The sequence below is a fragment of the Biomphalaria glabrata genome, chromosome 9 (assembly GCF_947242115.1).
Source record: "Biomphalaria glabrata chromosome 9, xgBioGlab47.1, whole genome shotgun sequence".
NCBI classification, from domain to species: domain Eukaryota; kingdom Metazoa; phylum Mollusca; class Gastropoda; family Planorbidae; genus Biomphalaria; species Biomphalaria glabrata.
Window position 1 is genome coordinate 37896096 of NC_074719.1, and position 21992 is coordinate 37918087.

The 21992-nt window shown below is 37.3% G+C and overlaps 2 protein-coding genes across 2 annotated transcripts in view; both read left to right on the plus strand.

The window, feature by feature from the left end:
• LOC106078076 (nose resistant to fluoxetine protein 6-like) overlaps window positions 1–7884 on the plus strand; it is a 30668-nt gene extending 22784 nt beyond the window's left edge. Inside the window, exons 13-15 of the mRNA XM_056042940.1 lie at window positions 4655–4844; window positions 6361–6503; window positions 7627–7884. Of these exons, the coding sequence (XP_055898915.1) occupies window positions 4655–4844; window positions 6361–6503; window positions 7627–7779 (486 nt within the window). The 3' untranslated portion in view covers window positions 7780–7884. The remainder of the gene's footprint in view (window positions 1–4654; window positions 4845–6360; window positions 6504–7626) is intronic.
• A 4892-nt stretch (window positions 7885–12776) lies between these two features.
• Window positions 12777–19188, plus strand: LOC106061042 (uncharacterized). Its single transcript, XM_013219101.2, has 3 exons — window positions 12777–13218; window positions 15657–15748; window positions 17948–19188. The coding sequence occupies exons 1-3, from the start codon at window positions 12981–12983 to the stop codon at window positions 18437–18439; spliced, it is 822 nt and encodes a 273-aa protein (XP_013074555.2). The 5' UTR covers window positions 12777–12980; the 3' UTR covers window positions 18440–19188.
• The last annotated feature ends 2804 nt before the right edge of the window (window positions 19189–21992 follow it).

Below are 21992 nucleotides of genomic sequence, written 5' to 3' on the forward strand. Positions count from 1 at the left end.
CCCCTTGAAGGTGACTCCCCGGGGTATCGTGCCCTCATGCCCCCCTCTCGCTACGTCTCTGATCGTAAAAAAACTCCCTGCGTTTATTTCAGATCTCAAAGCTCAAACGTCTCCATTAAGAATCTAGCCCGCGACTAACCAGACCAGCAACAAAACACCAAATCACTTGACGTTTACGTATCCGACCCCAAAGACTAAACATAAACTTCTGAAACCAAAGACTAAACATAAACTTCTGACCCCAAAGACTAAACATAAACTTCTGACCCCAAAGACTAAACATAGCCTTCTAACCCCAAAGACTAAACATAAACTTCTGACCCCAAAGACTAAACATAAACTTCTGACCCCAAAGACTAAACATAAACTTCTGACACCAAAGACTAAACATAAACTTCTGACACCAAAGACTAAACATAAACTTCTGACACCAAAGACTAAACATAAACTTCTGACACCAAAGACTAATTATAAACTTCTGACACCAAAGACTAAACATAAACTTCTGACACCAAAGACTAAACATAAACTTCTGACACCAAAGACTAAACATAAACTTCTGACACCAAAGACTAAACATACCCATGCTCCTAACATAAGTGGAAATATGTCTTTTAATAGATTTCAACTTTTTTGTGTTTAATTCATAAAGACATATGTGTGTGGAATTCGCTTAAAACATATCATCACATTGGCTGCCTTGAATTCATAAAAACATATTACCATAGGTTGACTTAATATCTACAGTTATTCTGATACCCACTGCTATTTTTTTTTTTGCAACTAAATGTGATGTCAACTTTTCTACTGAATTTAAATTGCAAGCACCACCGGGTGAGTGCTAAAGCGCTTGGCTTCCAAACCAGGGTACGACTACGGGTTTCGTTCCAATTCTGGTGCAGACAGGCATTTTTAATTTCGAGATCCTTTGGTACCTCTGAGTCCACCAAGCCCTAATGGGTACCTGAAACTAGTTAGGGAAAGGGAAAGGCGGTTGGTCGTTGTGCTAGCCACGTGACACCTTCGTAAACCGTTGGCCACAGAAACAATCAACCTTCACACCATCTCCCCTATAGATCGCAAGGTCTGAAAGTGGAACTTTACTTTTGTGTTTTTAAATACATGTACATGTGTATAGCTCTGAGACCTGGGTGCTCTATTGCATTTAACGCTACTCAAACTCTTCCATCAAAGGTGCCTTCGCACCATAATGGGCATACTCTGACAAAACAACATTACAAATAACTATGTTCTGCTGGAGGCCGGTGTGGGCAGTATAGAAGCACTAATTACTATTCGACATCTGCGCTGGGTCGGACACCTATCCCGCTTGGGAAACTACCGCATACCAAAATCAATCCTCGTTGGCGAGCTTAAAGGAAGACGGCCTAACAGAAGTGCACAGGGTTTGTTAAAACGTACGTTAAAATGGGATAAAATATTATGGAAATATTTAGAGTAGATGTATTTTATTTTTATATGCCAGCAATATTTATAAATAGTAGTACTATTTTGATAAGCCGACCCAGATGTGACTTACAGGAATGAGAAATTGGGCCCTCTCTTATAGTGTGACTGAACCCAAACTGGGCTCTACCCAGGGCCGCCTTAGGGCACTGCAACCTATGCGGACGCAGTGGGCCCCACACTTTCATAGGCCCAGCGCTAACACTAGTTAGTTGTAAATTATTAAACCATTTATAACAGGGTTTCCGTGGCCACATGATTTTCCAGGAATTCCTGAAAAACTCCTGAAATTATTAAAAATCCTGAAAACTCAAAACATGTTCTAAAAAATAGACAAATTTGTCATTTTGGGGTGTCATAAAATATGGAAAAAGCCAATCCTAATCGCGTTTAAAAAAAAACGGCATTGCCAATTTTCATTTAATAAAAATAAAAAGGCGAATCTAAATCAAAACATTTCAAAAGTTAATTTACTGTAATAGTCAGTGGCATGTAAATATAGTTCAAAATCTATATTGATCTCTTAAATAAGTCAAAAGCAATATTTTGCTAGTCGATAGTAAATCTAAAAGGTAGATGTGAATGTTAATCGGCTTTTTGTTGGAAAACTGTCTTCTATTATAGATAGCTCGTATTTTAATTTGACCGTGATTTTATACTTAGTAAAGTATGAATAACGTTGTCACAGATGCCATTATAGAATTATTTGTACATTTCACATTTAAAAGAAATATAAACCCTTGACTGAGCCTCAGGAATTACCCCACAAATTTAGACCCTTGACAGCACCTCAGGTTTTACCCAAGACGTGATTATGATGTTGCAAATCTATTGGTTGATTTGAAATTAAACAAAGACATTTTTTTAAAGAGTTAGCGCCAGAGAATTGGCGAGAGTAGAGAGAACGCCAGTCGATAAAATATTTTCATAGTAGTCAGTCGGTCTTCTAAGAGCTCTGTTTTAAAAGCCTTTGTGATATTTTGTGTTGATTGATCTGTAATTTGTACATAAGCTGTACTTACGTTTTATATTTAAATAAAGTTCCAGAGTTTTGTTTTAACAAAGAATCTTTTATTGTGATTCTAGATCGTCATTTATTCAACTATTTTTAATTCAAGTAAAATCCCCGGCATCACAACACATCGTGACATCTTGCATGTGTGTGTTGTGACAAACGTAATGACGAATTTATTTTTGAACAAAAATTCTTAATTTTTACTTATTATTCTTAACCCTATACAGACTAGGCCCCGCGCTATCCGTTTCGCATAGAGCCCCGCAATCTGTAGGACCGGCCCTGGCTCTACTGTATCTAATGAGAGAGTACATGTCAATGAAAACAGACTTCTAAGCCAGACAGTACACAAGGTACACCTGTTCCTCACGGGGTAGAAGAGAACAATTTCCTCAAGCTCTGGATCTGTCCTGTCTTGACCTGTCCTGTCTTGGATTGTGTCTGTTGTCTGATACTACTTCATTTATTCTAATTATTAAGTTAGGTTCCCCTTTCAGACCTTGTGGTCTGTAGGGCAGATGATGTAAAGGTCATCTGTTTCTGTGGCCTACGGTTATCGAGTGTGTCATGTGGCCAGTACAACGACTAACCGCTTTTACTTTTCCCCAACTAAAGTCAGGTTCCCATTAGGGCTCAGAGGCGACCAAAGATCCCTAAAATTTAAAATCCCAGTCTTCAGCAGGATTCGAACCCGAGACCCCCGGTTCGGGGGCCGAGCGCTTATTCTAATGCGAGTCCGAAAGCATCCCAGGGACACAACAATTACTATAACATACTTGATAATACATATGAAGATTTCAACTGATGTTTATTTAGAGATGAGGATGATAGTCTTGTCTATCTATATAATTAGCATTCTATTCAATGCCCATCTTTCCACAAGCCCTAGCCATATTCTTCTATCAAGTACCCGTATTCTACAACGTCAATCGTCTGTCTCGCTACGTCACTACTTTTACCGTCGTTAAAACCAATGCACAATATATTTATTTACTAAACTAACATAATCTCTAAACTACACTAGTCACTGGAGATCACTATTAAAGAGCCAATGTTAATGGCCAACGTTGTAACTTGTCGGGACTCCGAGCTACAAGCACCTTTGTAAAGAAATTAATGATCAACTTACAGAGTTCAAAGTAAATTGTGAGCTCAAGATTGGTTGCACAAATGTTTGTTTCTTCAAATAATTTAAATGTTGTTGTTTTTTTTATTTTTTCACAATTTTTTTAATTTACCTGAAAAAACATGAATCAATTTTTAAGAAATCATTCAATGAATTACTGGGTTTTCTCTGTGATAAAAAAAAATGTGCATTTCAGATAAGAAATGATATATCTATTCTATGGAGATGAGCTTAGAAAATGTATATCCCACATGTAAATAAAAAAGTGACGTCTAATATTTACTCATACAATTAATTAAAGTATTTCAACTAGTCGACATGTATTGTAATAGTAAAAAAATAAATAACAAGTGGACCAAAACAAAAGCAAATATTAAACATCATATAACACTTTCACAATAAGTAGCTTACAAGTAGTTACTGTTATTTATTATTATTATTATTAAATAAAAAATCTAACACGTTAGATTGAAATGAAACGCTGTACTGACAATTTTAGAGTTACCTTCCTTTAATAGATTACATTGTTATTTTGCTCGGACACCAGAAATAGAAATAAAGAACAATAAACATGATTTAATTAAAATAAAGTGATAATGTGATGCATTTTAACTCTTATAGTCAACACATTCCCTTACATAAGTCCGTTTGGGTCCCTAGTGGTCATGGGCCCGGGCGCAATGAACCCCTTCGCGCCATGGTTGCTACGCCACTGACTTAATCTGCCAATTAGACATAGATTATAAAAGTGATTTATTAAAACTGCTTTGATATCACATATCTTTTATGCTTACAGCCTTCTCAGTTCGCTATGGTCCTCTTTGTAGACCAGTGGTAGAGAGGGGAGAAGGTTTCCGTGCTGCCTTGAGGTGCTCCACGAACACAACTTTGATTGACTCGGGATTTGAATTCAATCCCCCTTCTATAGGTGGCCAAGCCGTAGACGACAGGTTTTGGCTTCTTAGACACATTTATAGCAAACGAAGTTGTTTTTATATATAAATATTAAACTTTAAACTCGTACCTGATTCTATTGTACTTAACAGATTACTGTTTGGATTGGCTGGGTTGTCAGCATAGCGTGTGGCCTTGCCGTTGTTTACGGTATCCATGGAGACATAAGTGCGGAAAACAAAAGTAGTGTTGCTGTGTCTGCCCTCTACAACGCCCTGGCCAAGTCTGCTTGGGGCGCATGCGTAAGTTGGGTGATCATCGCTTGTTCTTCTGGTTATGGAGGTGAGTTTTTTAGAGACGGTTTCAATGAAAAATAAATTTAAAAATATATCTATTGGTTAGAATTGAAATAAGCTTTTTGTGTGATTAAGAAAACAGACAAAACAGCAGACATTTTGAGTACTTCTATTCCTCTAAGTATAAAAAAAAAATCACCAAAAGATGAAAAGAAAAGATCTGTCGTTGAACACCATAACTACGTTCTGGCGTTGAACACCATGACTACGTTCTGTCGTTGAACACCATGACTACGTTCTGTCGTTGAACACCATGACTACGTTCTGACGTTGAACACCATGACTACGATCTGTCGGTGAACACCATGACTACGTTCTGCCGTTAACACCATGACCACGTTCTGTCGGTGAACACCATGACTACGTTCTGGCGTTGAAAATAAACAAGAAAAACATTTTCAACATTACTCTTGGATACTGTTGTTTTTATTACCTCCATTCAAGTCAAAATTTCATGTATGTCGGAAGCTGGAAGCTGATCTCAAAAACGGATCTATCGATTTTTCTAGAAATTTAACAATTTTAGCTCGTATAGCCTTTGCACCGATGTAATAGCTATATATATATATATATATATATATATATATATATATATATATATATATATATATATATATATATTCAGAATCCCTGAATAATCTAATACCGATACTTCAATTTTAAGGTTGTTCTAGCATACAAAATTAAAAGTACCAAAACTTAGAGGAGAGATTTTTATATAATACTTTGGTTTGAAGAAGTGGTTTTCCTTAACATACCAGAACAAAATATTAATGATAATTACAGCAAGAAAATTAAATGTAGTAGGCCTTTAAGTTAGAAGTGCGATTTTAAACAATAATTTGATGTTAAAATATTTTTCATAAATACCCGGAACACCCGATTTTCAATAATGTGATTTTGCAACTGAAAATTAATTGTTATGTATATTAGAAGAGCGATTTCAAACAGTCATTTGGCGTTAGAAGAATTATTCATAAAAATTTGGAATAATCTTTCTTTGGTAATTAAATTTTATATACGCATTGGTAAGAAACTTAAAGCAATGTAGGTCAATGTCTTTTTTAAAACAAAATCCGGAACATTCTTTTAGCAAAAAAAAAAAATAAAAAAAATTCTTATGTGATGTTTCAGCTAGAAAATGAAATGCTAAATAAGCCAAGCGTAGCAAAGCCCGGGTATTGTTTAGGGCCGGACTTAGGCATAGGCAAACCAGGTAGCTGTTTAGGGCCTCCGATAGATGGTGGCCTCACACATAATTCAAAACTTTTTTTTTTTTAGAGGAACTAGTTAAACTTGTGTCCAATGATATTGCTGGAGTACACTAGCCTGACAATGTTTTCAATAAATTGTGTCATTTCATTTTTTTGCTGTTTATTTCTTATTTTTCTATTTCATTTGGGGGCCACCAATATGTTGAATTCACCTTAACTTATTTAATTTCTGAAGAAATGACAATATTTATTATAAACTAAAAGCCTCATATCTGGTCTTATTTCCAGGTCCAGTTACTGTTCTGTTGTCTTGGTCACCTTTTATTGTGCTCAGTCGTCTGACGTTTATGACCTACTTGATCCATCCCTATGTTATTTACATCTTCTTTAACAGCCAGGAGACACTCTACGCCTCTAGCTATATTATGGATGTGAGTCACATAATTCGTTTCAATTTTTGGGCCTTAGTGGGCGTAGTGGCAGAGTGTTAAAGCGCTTGGCTTCCAAACCGAGAAGTCTGAGTTTAAATCCCAATGAAGAATGGGTTTTGATTCGGAATATTTAGGTCGTCCCTGAGTCCACCGAGACCAATCGTTCAAGAAGGCCTCACCGCTGAGCCTCGACTCGCTATTGGTTGTTACTGCCCACATGTTGCCACGTTGCAGATCAGTGTTGAGGTCTTCTATAATGATTGGTCTCGAGTCCAGCCAACTCAAATGGGTACCTTCCAAGAAGTCTGTGCTTGAGACTCAAACATTAAGCCATTTTAGTTCTAGACTCCTTCCAATGTACTGACTCATTTCTTTATTCCTTGACTTGTTTTAGTTGCACTGACTCTTTTTTTCTTGACTCTCTTCACGGTACTGACTCACTTCTTTATTTCTGGACTCTCTACAGGGTACTGGCCTGTTTCTTTATTTATTGAGTCCAGCACAGTTCTATATTTTTAAAATTCTTTCAAGTGTACTTATCCATTTTTTTAATTCTTGATCCTTCAGTGTACTGACAAAATTCTTTATTTCTGGACTCTTTTTAAGAACTATAAAGACATAAGATTTTAAATCTTGCTATTTTTTTATACTTCGATTCAGAGACATATCCCAATATATTAAAATAAAAGGTTTGTTCTTTTTAATCGGGCTACACGCTGCGTGTTTAAATGTGCACGAATCTCTTTATAACAACCTTTCACATTTAAATTAAAGATTTTAGGGTTAGCGTGCCAAAACATTTGTGCTAATGAATATTGTTTCACGAACTGTATATTTGGAGGCGCTGTAGTTCAGTGGTAAAGCGCCTGGCTTCTAGGCAAGAATCCAGGTAAAGACTGGAATCTGAGTACACCCAGCTTAAATGGGTACCTGACAGTAGTTAGGGAAAAGTAAAGGCGGTTGGTCCGTTATGCTGACCACATGACGCCCTAGTTAACCGTGGGCCAATGTTACAAATTACTTTTACAACATTTGCCCCTTGTATTGAAAAGTCTGAAACGTGAAGCTAACTTTACTTTTACATTTCAATTTATATTTGAAAGAATGATTTTATTTTCTCCAGATTACATCCTACCTCGGCATCTTGTGGCTAACAAACATGAGCTCCTTTGTTCTGATGCTTGCCTTAGAGTCACCGGTGATCGCTTTAGAAAAGGTCATTTTCAGAATTAAAAGACCTTTAAAGCAATCGAGAAAGTCACTTTTGTTTGCTTAGTAAAAGCTACCTACGTGACTTACATCATAGCCAGATAATAAATCTGAAATGCCAATAAAAATGAGAAGTAGATCACAAACCATTAAAAATCTGATGTATACATTTTTGCCTGATTTTGTTCACTAAATGTCAAGGAAAACATTGAATGCTACTTCCCTCTAATACAGGTATTGAAAAACATTTTGTTAAAAATCGTAAAATGTTGAATGGAAAAGTAAGATTGGTATTAAATGAATGACTTCCCTATACATGAGCCAATGGTCATCAGTGTGAAAATTGAAATATATAAATTGTAGTTTTGGTCTACAGTTCAATTTAAGCAGTCAGTTATATCATCGTAAAGATTTATTGTTGGTCTAGATTCTATATATATATAATTCTCTTCTTCCCTCAAGAGTTTGGACGAGAAGCAAAAAGTAAAGGAAAGATTACTTTTATTTTTGCGGATAGTCATTACACTAAATAAAAAAAAAAGGGGGGGGGGGAGAACACGTTTTCACAGCTCGCTACGGATGGCTGCGCGCTGGACTGTCGAACCCTGCCCCTCCCATCCCCCTTCGTGAGGTTTGGACTAGGAAGTAAACTATTGTCAACTCTGAAGGAACATCCGAAACATGTAAAACATTTTACAAACAAACATTTTACAAACACTAAATAGCAGCGCCGGACTTAAGCATTATGGGGCCCTATGCGAAACGGATTTCGCGGGGCCAAGTTTGGGTAGGGAAGCGGATAATAAGTGAAATTTAAGAGTTTGTATAAGAAAATATATTCGTCTATGCATTTTATTTATTCTTTACTACGTACAGAATTACTTTACGAGCCTTGCGCGTAGCAAAGTCATACAGTATATCATAATTCTGTTTCCTACATAGCAATAGCAAGAATTACTAAATGTTTTAATTTATCTTTGTGAATTGTTGACCTCAAGTAATTCTTCATTAGTTTAAGGCGCGAAAAGCTTCTTTCACTAGATTCCACAATTACGGGTATTGCATAATGCCTTTTTTTAAATAGCGCATAGGATTGGCTTTTTCCATATTGAATGACACTTAACATGTGTGACAGGTGGGGAAATGTGATGTGTGTTTGGCACGTTTTATGTCTAGGGGATGATTATTTTTAATGCTATCACACCCCCCACTTATCAGCATATGAATCGGGAGCAGACACGCAACGAGACAAAGCAATGAAAGATAGATACAAAAGTTAAAATAAAGGATATTTATTTACATAAATATACATATAATAATAAAAAGGGGGAGGGTTTGCATCTATCTCTAGTATATTCTATGTTTAATCATCACTCTTGCACATAATAAGAGAGTATGTCACTTTGTCCTCTGACTTAGCTGGTTGTCCTGTTGATGTCGCAGCTGGCTGTGTCCTGGCTTGAGGTTCTGCAGCTGGAGGTGGCGCTCTAGCGGATAGAGGGACGCCGGCGATATAGTTCTTGTGGAGTCTCAGTCCCAAGTTCTAGTATCTGTAGTGGGCCCAGTATGGCGGGTGGCCGGATACCGTGGGCACAAGGTTACTGCGGGCAGAGCTGATCTGCCGTGGGCAGTATGAGTAACAGGATATGTCCAGTGAGTTGCAGAGGGTTGGCGTAGCTATGACGTCTCGCACAGATCTGACTCTATAGGGACGTCGCGCCTAATAGCTTGACAGGTGGGCTGTCGAATAGGCGGGCAATGCCGATAGCGCCAAGTAGTAGAGTTGGGTAGATCTCAGTAGGCAAATGCAGCGCTGAATAGCACTAAGCACAACTGCAGGTAAATGGATCGTTGATCCAGTAACTAGGCAATAGGTGATTCTTGATAGCAACTAGGCAAGTGCAGCGCTGATTAGCACTAAGCACATAGATAGGCCAGTAGGCAAATAGGCAGACACCTGAGGGAGGCTGCGGATAAATAAAGACAAGTTAGGACATGTCTCTCATACATCTTATCGATGCCATCGACTGAGGTGCATTCGTCAGATTGGTAAAATCGCTTTAGAGCACAAGGGGGAGGTGATGACAAATGGGATTTGGAAAATAGATGGATGATAGTAGCAATATCAAAATGTACATAAAAGGGGAAATAATAACATAAAATGTACATAGAAGGGGAAATAATAATCTCAAATGAACAACACAGGTGGATTGAGAAAGAAAAGGGGGGGGGGGGGTTGAATTGGGCGGTGGTCAGCGACCCAGATGATTGTTTACATATGACCGTGGGTTGAGAACAATGGAGCGCGCTTGAATGGTGTGTCCGTTCAAGCGGCGCAACTCTCATTAGGGTAAAATGAGTAAAGGGGAGATAATTCAATACAGGGGAGATAACTCATGTCTCCTTTCTAAGCGCAGTATTAGTGCGATAGTAAAATCATCAAGGCGATCAACCGAGATAAAGGAAATAAAATAAGGTGTACAAATATATACATGGCTGCATCAATGATCAATTGAGCAACGTAGCATTAATAGATTAATGCAATACTAAAATATATACATAGCACATGTTTATGTTTTCTACTTACGCCAGTGAGAAATACACAATGCACTACACAATGCACTAATTAAATATAAATGAACTAGGCAAAATACACATGATAAAATCCAATGGAAATATACACAGAGTAATTAAGATGGAACTTGTGATTAAGTTCGGCTTACCACCAGGTATTCCTCTAGGAGTGAGAATAAGTGATATAGTCCAGACTCGATAGCTCAGCTCGAATGAGAAAGAGAGGGTCTGACTTTATTTAATTTACCTTATATACAAAGGCCTGGAAAATGTGAGCGGACACAGGAAGTGTCCTAGGCTAAGATTTATCTTACACGTGGGTGGATTTGACTCGAGGTGGGAGCCGCACCTTGGAATATCACGCGGTGTGTTGACCAGGGTAATCTCTTAGATCAAAGAGAGACGCGAGAGAAGGGGGGGGGGGGAGAAGGATTAGCTTGCATTCAAACCAAGGTGGCGTCAACCGCGACCGTCAGTCAGACATCCGGCGGATAAGACAAAGGAGATAGTGTGATTATCTTTCCCCGATCAAGGGCAGATAAATGAAAGGACTGGCCTAGTTTTCTCCAGGGTGGTGGACTAAGTCTAGCCTGGTATAGAGGAAAAGGTGGGGCGGGTGGAGAATTTAGGGGTAGGATGGTGAAATAATTGAAATAAAATAAATAAAGAAAGAAAAATAATAATTAATGCTGTGATAATTTAGAGTGACTCTGACAGCGAGTTTTTGACTTGTCACAACATGGACAATTTTTGTCTCTATATTTCAAGAGATTTGGATGAGTTTTCAAAATTTTTAATTATTTCCGAATATTTCCAGGACTTTTTCGTATATTTTTCAATTTCAGGAGATAAAAATAGCTGCGTATGCTACGCCCGCCTGTCAACTAGTTAAGTATTTTACTATCAGTCACGGCTCTTGTCACAGGCTATTAAAGATGTAGGGCTTAAAGTGTTAATATGTTTAGTATAGACCAGCGGTTCTCAACCTTTTTAGCTAGGCGACCCCTTTGTACTATTTACAACAATGCGGCGACACCAACAGTAAAATTATTTTCGTTCATAAGCATAAAAAGCTGTGCTTTTGCTAAGGTATCAAATGTAATCTAAATGTGAGTAATTGTTAGGTATAGTCCGGAAAACCCATTTTTCGCAACAAAAAAAAAGAATATATTATTGAAAATGAAAGAGGACAAATCGGGTTATGACTGCTACGTTAAATCCAGATTTCAGTTGCTTTATCGCTATTTATAGAGCTCAATAAACTCTTTCTTTCTCCGGAACACCTTCATCTTTGACTGTGAGTGAACTTCTGGCAAGGACATGTTTTCGATAGTGTTAGGCGACCCCTGACAAATCGTCATGCGACCCACAGGTTGAGAACCCCTGGTATAGACCTATCGCACGATTGACGTAACTTTAATTAACCCACTGACGCCTATTGCGTATGAGTTGCTTCCTATGCTGTTGTATAATAAAAGAAAATTATAATGATCTAATTCAGTGATGCCCAGCCTAATTCAATCAGTGGGCCATTTTAATTTCCAACACTAGTGTCGCGGGCCATATGAAGGAAAAGATACAAAAACTAAATGAAATTGACCTGAAACTATTTAAATTTTATTTTAAAACCCAGGATCTAGTACTTACATTGAATTATTGGGATATTTGAATTTTTTCTTTACACTTCAAAAAATGGCGTAAGTTCTGTTTATATTTTGTTGTTCCGTTGTTTTTTTAAAACAGCCTCTGACTTTCTTTATAAAAACAAACATGTTGGCTAGCAATGGTATCATGTTCTACAATAAAGTAAAGATCCGTTCACTTTTCCTAGTAGATTCTATAGTCCTATTACATGCACGAATAAATATTAAATGACTTGTAATCCGTTGTAAAAATGTGAGTACCCTAACGTAGGTTAAGATACATTTTGAACATCTTTTTTAGGAGGAGGGGGATTTTCTATATTGTGCCGACGTTTAGGCAGGCCGAATGCAAGCACATAGCGGGGCGGATCTGGCCCGCGGGCCGTAATTGGGGCATCACTGATCTAATTAATAAAAATAGTGGCTATTGTAAAAAAAAAAATTAGAAAAGGGTCTTTGAAAGCCTTCATTAAATTGGGCCGGCCCTGGGTCAAACAAGTGTGGGAATCACTGCTTTAGTAAATTAAAAAATACTTTTGTATTATAATTATCAAACACACAAATAGGCTCCAGCTTCAGATACGCATGCCAACAAGAAATGATACGGCCTACTTTGATCCAGCACGTAGGCCTACTCAAACATCTTACACATCTGTTCTACACAACAGATCTTTTCATTCGCGTCTCGACGTGTCGTTTCGTTCAACTCGGAACGCGAGTCGGGCAGCACGCAACGAGAAACAAGCCATGGTGACCTACTTTGCCTCGCTTTCACGTAGAGGCAACGATTGGGAAAAAAAACAAAAAAAAAAACAGGTCAAGTTCGTGCGCCTCGCGTTGCGCGCCCCGGATGACACGCGTTTCTTTCTCCCCCCATTTCTCCGTGTGTCAAGCGTCCATAATCGTACGAGTTGATTCGACACAGGCTTCAGCAGGGAAAGACGAATAGTGCGTGTCAGGCGTGTTGCACGGGGCATTAACAGGCTTGATCGTACACGGCGCTTACAAGACGTTTGGTACTTGGGGTCTGTTATTTTTAAAACAAAAAGCAATGTCGCAATTGAACTGGACCAGAATGGAATCGCTACATCTGATCGAAGCGTACAGGAAGAGTATGTTATGGCACAGCGAGCATGGGTTACATCTGAACAAGATAAGCAAAGAGGAGCTCTGGAGGGAGGTCGGAAGTGCTGTGCAGAAACCAGTCCGTGAGTGCAAGAAGAAAATGGAGTATCTCCTGTCCGGCATGAGAAGAGAGAAAATGAAGTTTAAAAGAAGTCAAGAAAATGGTAAGTAAAAATTAACGAAACAAAATTAACTAAAACATTTTTTGTATTGTAGGTCAGCTGCATCGTATCAATTATCTTATAAACAAAGACGTTCCTTCACAAGTAATGAATTAAACTAGCAGTGGCGTAGCTAGGGTGGGGGAGGAGGGGGGCAGTTTGAATATCCCCCCCCCGGGCTCCCATCATAATGAGTGTTTTTTTTTTTACATTAAATATTACGTAAAATGCTCGGGCCCCCTAAAGAGATCAAGCCCTCGGGCCCCCAAATGCTGGAAAATTCCTTTTGCTACGCCCCTAAACTAGTCGTGAATATTAAAGACTTCAACAAAGTTTAACTCTGCTAAAGTCATTGCTTTTACTGGCTGATTCAGGAAACTTATTCCATGGTCTAATGGTAATCGTGATAAAAGGAGCACTTAAACGAATTAATTCTAACATATGGAACAAGAAATGTGTATTTATCTTTGCGTCTGTGAATTTTTTATTAGGTTATGTTTCTATATTTGTAAGTTAAGGTTCAGTGTTTCAGATTTAATTAGCCCAAAAGATGACAGAAAAAAAAAGCAGTATATATACATTTTCATATTAGAACTCTTTTCATATTTTAAACTTTAATAATATAAAAGATATGAATTATGCAGATTAAGCCTACCATTTTTATTTTTGCTTATCCAAAAATTTTGTGTAGTTTGAAATTCACAAGTACATAGCGGTAACTAGGCCTGTCTTCGAGTCCGAAGATTAATGAGGAATGCAGTGTTTCCCGTGGCTACGCAGCCCCAGATGTGACCTACACATTTTGCAACATCCATGGCAAGCATAACCATTGTCCACCGGTGGTCGATTAACGTTTAACTAAAATGGCAAGTCGGTTATTTTCCCTTATCGGGAATGTATACGCCTTCATTTTTATCTGAGTTCTATAATTTTTTTCTGATTTTATAACTGTTATTGCAATATAGATTCGTGTTTAAGAAATATTTTGTTTCACACATATTTAGTTTATTTGACTAGAGGAAAAAATCAAATTTTCTTTGCTTTATGTTCGGTTAGATCCATCCTCACATCACTCTGTGTAAAAATTGCTGTGTAATCGGTAACAAACTACTGGCCAGAGTTGCACAGTCCACAGTAGCACAGGCAAAACTCAAAATATTGAAAGGCAACGGCATAACCCTCGACAACAAAGTCAGACTGATGCCTGGTCATGGTCACATTCTTGTATGCTTGCGAGTCTTGGCATCAGAGCTAGAGAGAAAACATTAAGAAACTGGAACAGACACAAAATAGAGCAGTGAGATTCATAACAAACGAATATTCACATTTGACTAGAGTAACACCTTTAGTAAAATCACTAAATTTAGAAAGCCTTCAGGACAGAAGGCTCAAAAGTAAAGTAGCAATCATACATAAAACACTGAACCATAATCTTCAAATACAAAAACAAAATTTAATAAAATACTCTGAAAGACACAAAGATAAAGGCACATTCCTCGTCCCATATGCTAGGACAAATTTGTACAAATACTCCTTCTTCCCTAGTGCTATTAGAGCATGGAATGGGTTGCCTGAGCTAGCCAGGAAAACCAGTGACTTGGCAGAATTTAAGTCATTGGTTAATATGCATGACTAAATGCATGACGCGTAGGACGTAATCATCTTCTTTTTTGAAGTAACGTCTGTATTATATAAGATAAGAAAGATAAGATCCTAGCAATGGAAGTATCCTAGGTATCACATTTAAAAACCGCATCACAAACAAAGAGGTTAGAGACAGGGTTACTGCAGCCATTGGACCTCACGATGACCTGCTAACTATCGTTAAAAAAAGGGAAACTAAAACTCTATGGCCAGATTACAAGGTCTTCAGGACTTGCAAAGACCTTCCTTCAGGGTACTGTACCAGGAAAGAGAAATAGCAGAGAAAGCGATGGGAAGACAACATAAAAGACGGGCTTGCCATTGAAAGAGGTTCTATCTAAGGCAAGAGACAGAGAGAAATGGAGAAAGACGGTCGACAAATCTTGTCTCCTATCAGTGTACTGACCCATTTCTTTATTTCTTGTCTTTTTAAGAACTTTAAAGACACCCCATTCTATTTCTTGCTATTTTTTAAAATAATATTTCGATTCAGAGACACAATCCTATATATTAAAAATCTTTATAATAGGGCTACACTTGTGTTTTGATGTGCATAGATCTCTTTATAACAATCTTTCAAATAGGTGAAAGTGAAATCGGTTAATAGTAAAACACTAGGAAATTATTAATATGGCGCCATTTTTTCCCATTTTCATTTTAATTGTGTTAAGTGTTGCTGGTTTTAATTCTTACTGCAGAAGTGTGTGATGTTTCTGATTGCACTGTTTATTATAATAAAATAAATTCTGTCATTTCCCTTGATGATACGTGTACAACGACTTCATTATTCTCCCTAGGAGACGAACTGCCGTATAAAAGTTCTTGGTTTGCCTTCGAAAGCCTAAAATTTCTCTGGGAAAAGGAAAAATACAGTTTATCATCTCTTGAAGTAGGTATTATTATTTGTCAACGCCCTGTTGTAATGTTATAGTACTGTTGTTATTTATTTAGATCTCAGTACTGTTGTTACTTATTTAGATCTCAGTACTGTTGTAACTTATTTAGATCTCAGTACTGTTGTTACTTATTTAGATCTCAGTACTGTTGTTACTTATTTAGATCTATTTAGATCTCAGTACTGTTGTTACTTATTTACATCTCAGTACTGTTGTTACTTATTTAGATCTATTTAGATCTCAGTACTGTTGTTACTTATTTAGATCTCAGTACTGTTGTAACTTATTGAGATCTCAGTACTGTTGTAACTTATTGAGATCTCAGTACTGTTGTTACTTATTTAGATCTCAGTACTGTTGCTACTTATTTACATCTCAGTACTGTTGTTACTTATTTAGATCTATTTAGATCTCAGTACTGTTGTTACTTATTTAGATCTCAGTACTGTTGTTACTTATTTAGATCTCAGTACTGTTGTTACTTATTTAGATCTATTTAGATCTCAGTACTGTTGTTACTTATTAAGATCTCAGTACTGTTGTAACTTATTGAGATCTCGGTACTGTTGTTACTTATTTAGATCTCAGTACTGTTGTTACTTATTTAGATCTATTTAGATCTCAGTACTGTTGTTACTTATTTAGATCTCAGTACTGTTGTTACTTATTTAGATCTCAGTACTGTTGTAACTTATTGAGATCTCAGTACTGTTGTTACTTATTTAGATCTCAGTACTGTTGTTACTTATTTAGATCTCAGTACTGTTGTTACTTATTTAGATCTATTTAGATCTCAGTACTGTTGTTACTTATTAAGATCTCAGTACTGTTGTAACTTATTGAGATCTCGGTACTGTTGTTACTTATTTAGATCGCAGTACTGTTGTTACTTATTGAGATCTCAGTATTGTTGTAACTTATTTAGATCTCAGTACTGTTGTAACTTATTTAGATCTATTTAGATCTCAGTACTGTTGTAACTTATTTAGATCTATTTAGATCTCATTACTGTTGTTACTTATTTAGATGTACCCGCGCATTTCGGTGCGCAGGGCTACTGGCTGCCTCCATAGAGACTTGTCACTAGCGATGTATTTAGCCTCTTCCCTCTAGGATTTTCATTGTTCTTGATTCACCTGTGATTCGCCGGTTGTTCGGTTGTAGCTAGTCCAACTAAACTTGTGTAGGCTTTTTTAATTAATACTGAACCTGAAATAAAAACAAGCAAAATAAAAATAAAAACTTACAAAAAAGCAACACAACAACAACAACAACAAAGCTTATATTAAGTATCAATAAGTTTGGATCAGTCATGAAATTAAATTTGTAATAAGCCTCCCCTATAAAGGGGACTAATTCAGCTTATACCACCATGTCAGTCAAGTACTATTTCTTACCCTTGTTTGAGATTCCAAATATAGTTAACATACATACTCCTTATATATGTGCTTTCTACTATAGATATAGTTTAGTTTCAATGTCGATGTAGCAACACATTGAATGGTGGTGTTGAACAAGGGAAATGAAATACATCGCACTAAAATAAACAAACACTCCCTTGTCTCTCTCACCTTGTCTCTCTCACCTTGTCTCTCTCACCTTGTCTCTCTCACCATGTCTCTCTCACCATGTCTCTCTCACCTTGTCTCTCTCACATTGTCTCTCTCACATTGTCTCTCTCACCTTGTCTTTCACCTTGTCTCTCTCACCTTGTCTCTCCCACCTTGTCTCTCCCACCTTGTCTCTCTCACCTTGTCTCTCTCACCTTGTCTCTATCACATTGTCTCTCTCACCTTGTTTCTCTCACCATGTCTTTCACCATGTCTCTCTCACCTTGTCTCTCTCACCTTGTCTCTCTCACCTTGTCTCTCTCACCTTGTCTCTCTCACCTTGTCTCTCTCACCTTGTCTCTATCACCTTGTCTCTCTCACCTTGTTTCTCTCACCATGTCTCTCACCTCTTCATCCAACTTCCACTTTCACTCGCATGTTTAAAACTTCAACTACGATGAACTTTCATTCACATCAACATTTATTTAGCTAATTAAAAAATAAACGTATTTACCATAATCTTACTCATGGATTCATCAGAATCTATTCAGCCAGTAGAAACACGGACGGTATAGATATTTCTTTCTTAATTATTATTATTATTATTATTGTTTTTAAAATTTACAATGTATTATCCAACAGCACGACAAATCGACAAGTGACTTTGAAAAAGACCACGAGACAGACACCAAAATAGGCTGTTTAGAGGCGCCTCCCCCAGCGCCCCCACCAGTACCATTGGGGATGACACGAAAGAAGAGAAAGAAACTGATGCCTCGAGTTCATCTTCAGGAGAAGAGTCAGAGAATCGAAGCCTCAGCGTTTCTCCCGTGCGTCCAGCAGGACGAATGCTACCACTTCGGGAACCTGGTCGCCTTCAAACTCAGGGCATACGACGACAATATTCGCTGCGCCATTCAGAACGACATCATGAACATATTTCTCAGGGCCAATCAGGGCTTCTACAAGGATATTTTTAGCTCCCCTGCCCAGGATTGCACGTCAAGCTTGAGCTCCTCTGCTTTCCACGTCTGTCCGACCAGTGATCTGTCCAGCAATTCAGGTGCTTATCAATCGCCCATGCAGCTGACCCTCGTCAAAGAAGAAAAATCTGACAGCTCGTTGTCTTCGTAATACTAGAGTTCTAGAATCAAATCTAGATCTAGAACTTCTAGACTAGTAATAGTTACTGTAATGATAGTTTCTACTTACTAGACTAGTATTCTAATCCTAGAGACATGTCCTAGTCTTCGATGCCCTGCTTCAACCTGGTAATAAAGTACATGACCTGAAGTGATCTTTGGTGCAGTAATATTAAGTACATGATATGCCATGACAGTTCAATTCACCACAGATCTTTGAACTAGGAAACATACCAGTGAAGGGTACTGAGCTTAGGACATTAAGTTGTATACCTATTTAAAACTGAAAGCAAGCTCATTTTAAAACTGAAATGAACACAAAATATGTGTGCAAGTAATTGGACCATTGTTACACTTTATTTCTTAATTATGTAAATAGGACCGAAATCTAGTTTAAATCGTATAACATGTACCATTCATATTGTTTTTTTAACACGGATGTAATAAATGTAAATTGATCATTGCAATTAATTTCGTATCTTGATATTTGAATATGTTAACATGTTTTCATGTGGTAATTAAGCCAAAGTTCCTGGGATTTCAGTTCTAATGAAGACAAAAATGTGGACCTGAAAACCTTGCTGCTGAAATGAGTTGCCATCCAGGTACCTGTTGAGAGCGCGCCTGTTGGGGGAAATTAAGTCTGGCTACATAATATCTAAAAAGAATATTTTGTAAGTTAAAAGATTAATTTACAGCCTCCTTTAAAAAAAAACAAAAAAAAATAAAATAATAAAATAATCCGTCTTTTCATTTTAGACAGCCATTTCATCATTGCCATGTCACTAAACTTACTTCTCATGTACATTAACCGTAACCTGCTATAGAGTTAAATGTATTTTTACTATGTATATTTACATACAAGTGTGTATTGAGTCCGTGTATTGCTGTGTCTGTGTCTATTGTTAGTCTATATTTCTCTATATGCATGATGTCTGTCTTCGTGCACTATGTTATCTAAGTGTATTGTGAGTATTATATGTGTGTACTATCTGTGTATTTTGTGTATTATGTCTGTATTATCTTCCACAAATATAAAAAAAAAATAAGCATAGCACTTTTGAGGACGCTTGTTTTGCATAACCTTAAGCATAGCCCTGTTGAGGACGCTTGTTTTACATGTCCCTAAGCAAAGCCCTGTTGAGGACGCTTGTTTTGCATGTCCCTAATTATAGCCCTGTTGAGGACGCTTGTTTTACATGTCCCTAAATATAGCCCTGTTGAGGACGCTTGTTTTGCATGTCCCTTAGCATAGCCCTGTTGAGGACGCTTGTTTTACATGTCCCTAGTTATAGCCCTGTTGAGGGCGCTTGTTTTGCATGTCCCTAATTATAGCCCTGTTGAGGACGCTTGTTTTGCATGTCCCTAATTATAGCCCTGTTGAGGACGTTTGTTTTACATGTCCCTAAATATAGCCCTGTTGAGGACGCTTGTTTTGCATGTCCCTAAGCAAAGCCCTGTTGAGGACGCTTGTTTTGCATGTCCCTAAGCAAAGCCCTGTTGAGGACGCTTGTTTTGCATGTCCCTAAGCAAAGCCCTGTTGAGGACGCTTGTTTGCATGTGACTAAGCAAAGCCCTGTTGAGGACGCTTGTTTGCATGTCCCTAAGCAAAGCCCTGTTGAGGACGCTTGTTTTGCAGCTTGATGAAGGTGTCCATTTCCAGCATCTACAATAGATGGTGTGAACCTTGGCGTAATCACATCCTTTTAGGAGTTGTCCGGCAATATTCGGACTCCTGCAGGTACAGTGGAGGGATCCCAAGCTGGTTGACAACGTTAAAGAATGGACCGGCCTCTCTCTCGAAATCAATGAACTACCGTTCAGATGCATACCTTTTAAACAAAAATTGAAGTAAATTCATCATTTATCAGAGTAATGGAACATAGGCCTGTTATTATTTATTAAATTCAGTTTGTTTTAATTACAATAACACACAAGACAAAACATGTTAAAGGATTGACACGGTCAAGCGAAAATATTGTCAAGAATTGGTATAGTGTTTAAGAGCATTTAAATTCATTTCTATATACCAGCTGCACTTGAGAAATTCTGAATTCAACTTAGCGTCTATAATATGTACGACAGAACGAGCTAAGGTTTTATTGTTCATTACAAACAACGAAGTCCTCAGTGTCTCAGCCTAGTCGACACTGAATAGTTAGAGCCACTGGTCAGCCTTCAACATACCTAATTCCAAAACATTTCCTAGTTAAGGATCGTTTCAGTTGTCCACTGTTTTCTGTTGCAGACGCGTGAAGGTCCACACCCGTCACACACGAACTAGGTCATTGAACTTAGGATTATTTTGAAAGTCAATGTCTTTGGTTGTTATGGAAACCCAAAACTCTGCGACACACTCGTTATTATTGAAAAGTTATTGTTCATGAATTGTATAAGAAATGCTTTTTTATAAAAGTATTTAAAAAAAAAATAGTTTGCTTGTTTTATACCTGTACCATTGAAAGTCTAAAAAATATTAGATCTTAAATAGAATTTTCTTGTCATTTTTTGTTTTTGTTTAAAGCACCGGTACAGCTAACCTTTGGTAATCCGACATTTTTTGGTCATACAGTCTCTTAACTGTCGATTGTTAATAGACATCTGTATATAGATCTAGCAGTTGACAACTTCAGTTGAAACGAATTGAGCGTAAAATCGCAAGGTAAAAAAAAATACTTCTCTCTTTTTCTCTTGTGTCCGGCACCGAGTCGAAGTATGTTGATGCTGTCCGGACTTTTGAGTGAGAGCTGATCCAAGTTTATTGTATACTACTCTTTCACTCTTTTTTTCTAGGTAGGGAGGGATATTTGTCGGTTGCTTTGTCTTTCTCCCATCGTTGGCAGATGTGTCTGCTTTTTCATTTTCTTCTATGTCAACGTGGTCTAGGACCCATTCGTAAACTTTTGATGCATAACTTACGTTTACTAACTGCAAGGGAGGTAACACGCGCAGTGTTGCACAAACCAACTTTCAAAATTATAACAAGCAAAATAAAAAAAAAACAAATAATAATAATTTTTAGAAAAGCTTATATTAAGTGCAGATGTTTTAATTAGTCTGGATCAGACATGTAATTAAAGTCGTAATAGATCTACCCTATCCATAATAATAATGCGATTAGAAATATCTGTACCAATTGATTTGTTTAGCGTAATTTCTAACTTTCTAAATAAGCTATAGTCCTATCACATATAAGGACTAGATGAAAACGGGTGGGGAGAGATTGAAGGGGGCAACTGAGTCCTTGCTTTTCAAAAGAATTTATAAAAATAAAAGTGAGCGACCTAATTTAGAACTCGAGAGCTAAGGCTTCCTCATGCCAATAAAGGTGACCACTTTTAAAATTAGACTTTACAGTTATTTAACTTTTTTTTTTTCCTTTAGTCGATTGCACGCGCTCATGTATTAAAAAGAAAACAGGTTAAAAATTTTCTCAAGGAAGCAAAATTTATCTCCCTTTTTCGAGATAAAAATAACTAACTAACACTAGGTAATCAACTAATTGTATTTTTTTATAAATTAATTCTTGTGTCGGCTTGTAAAAG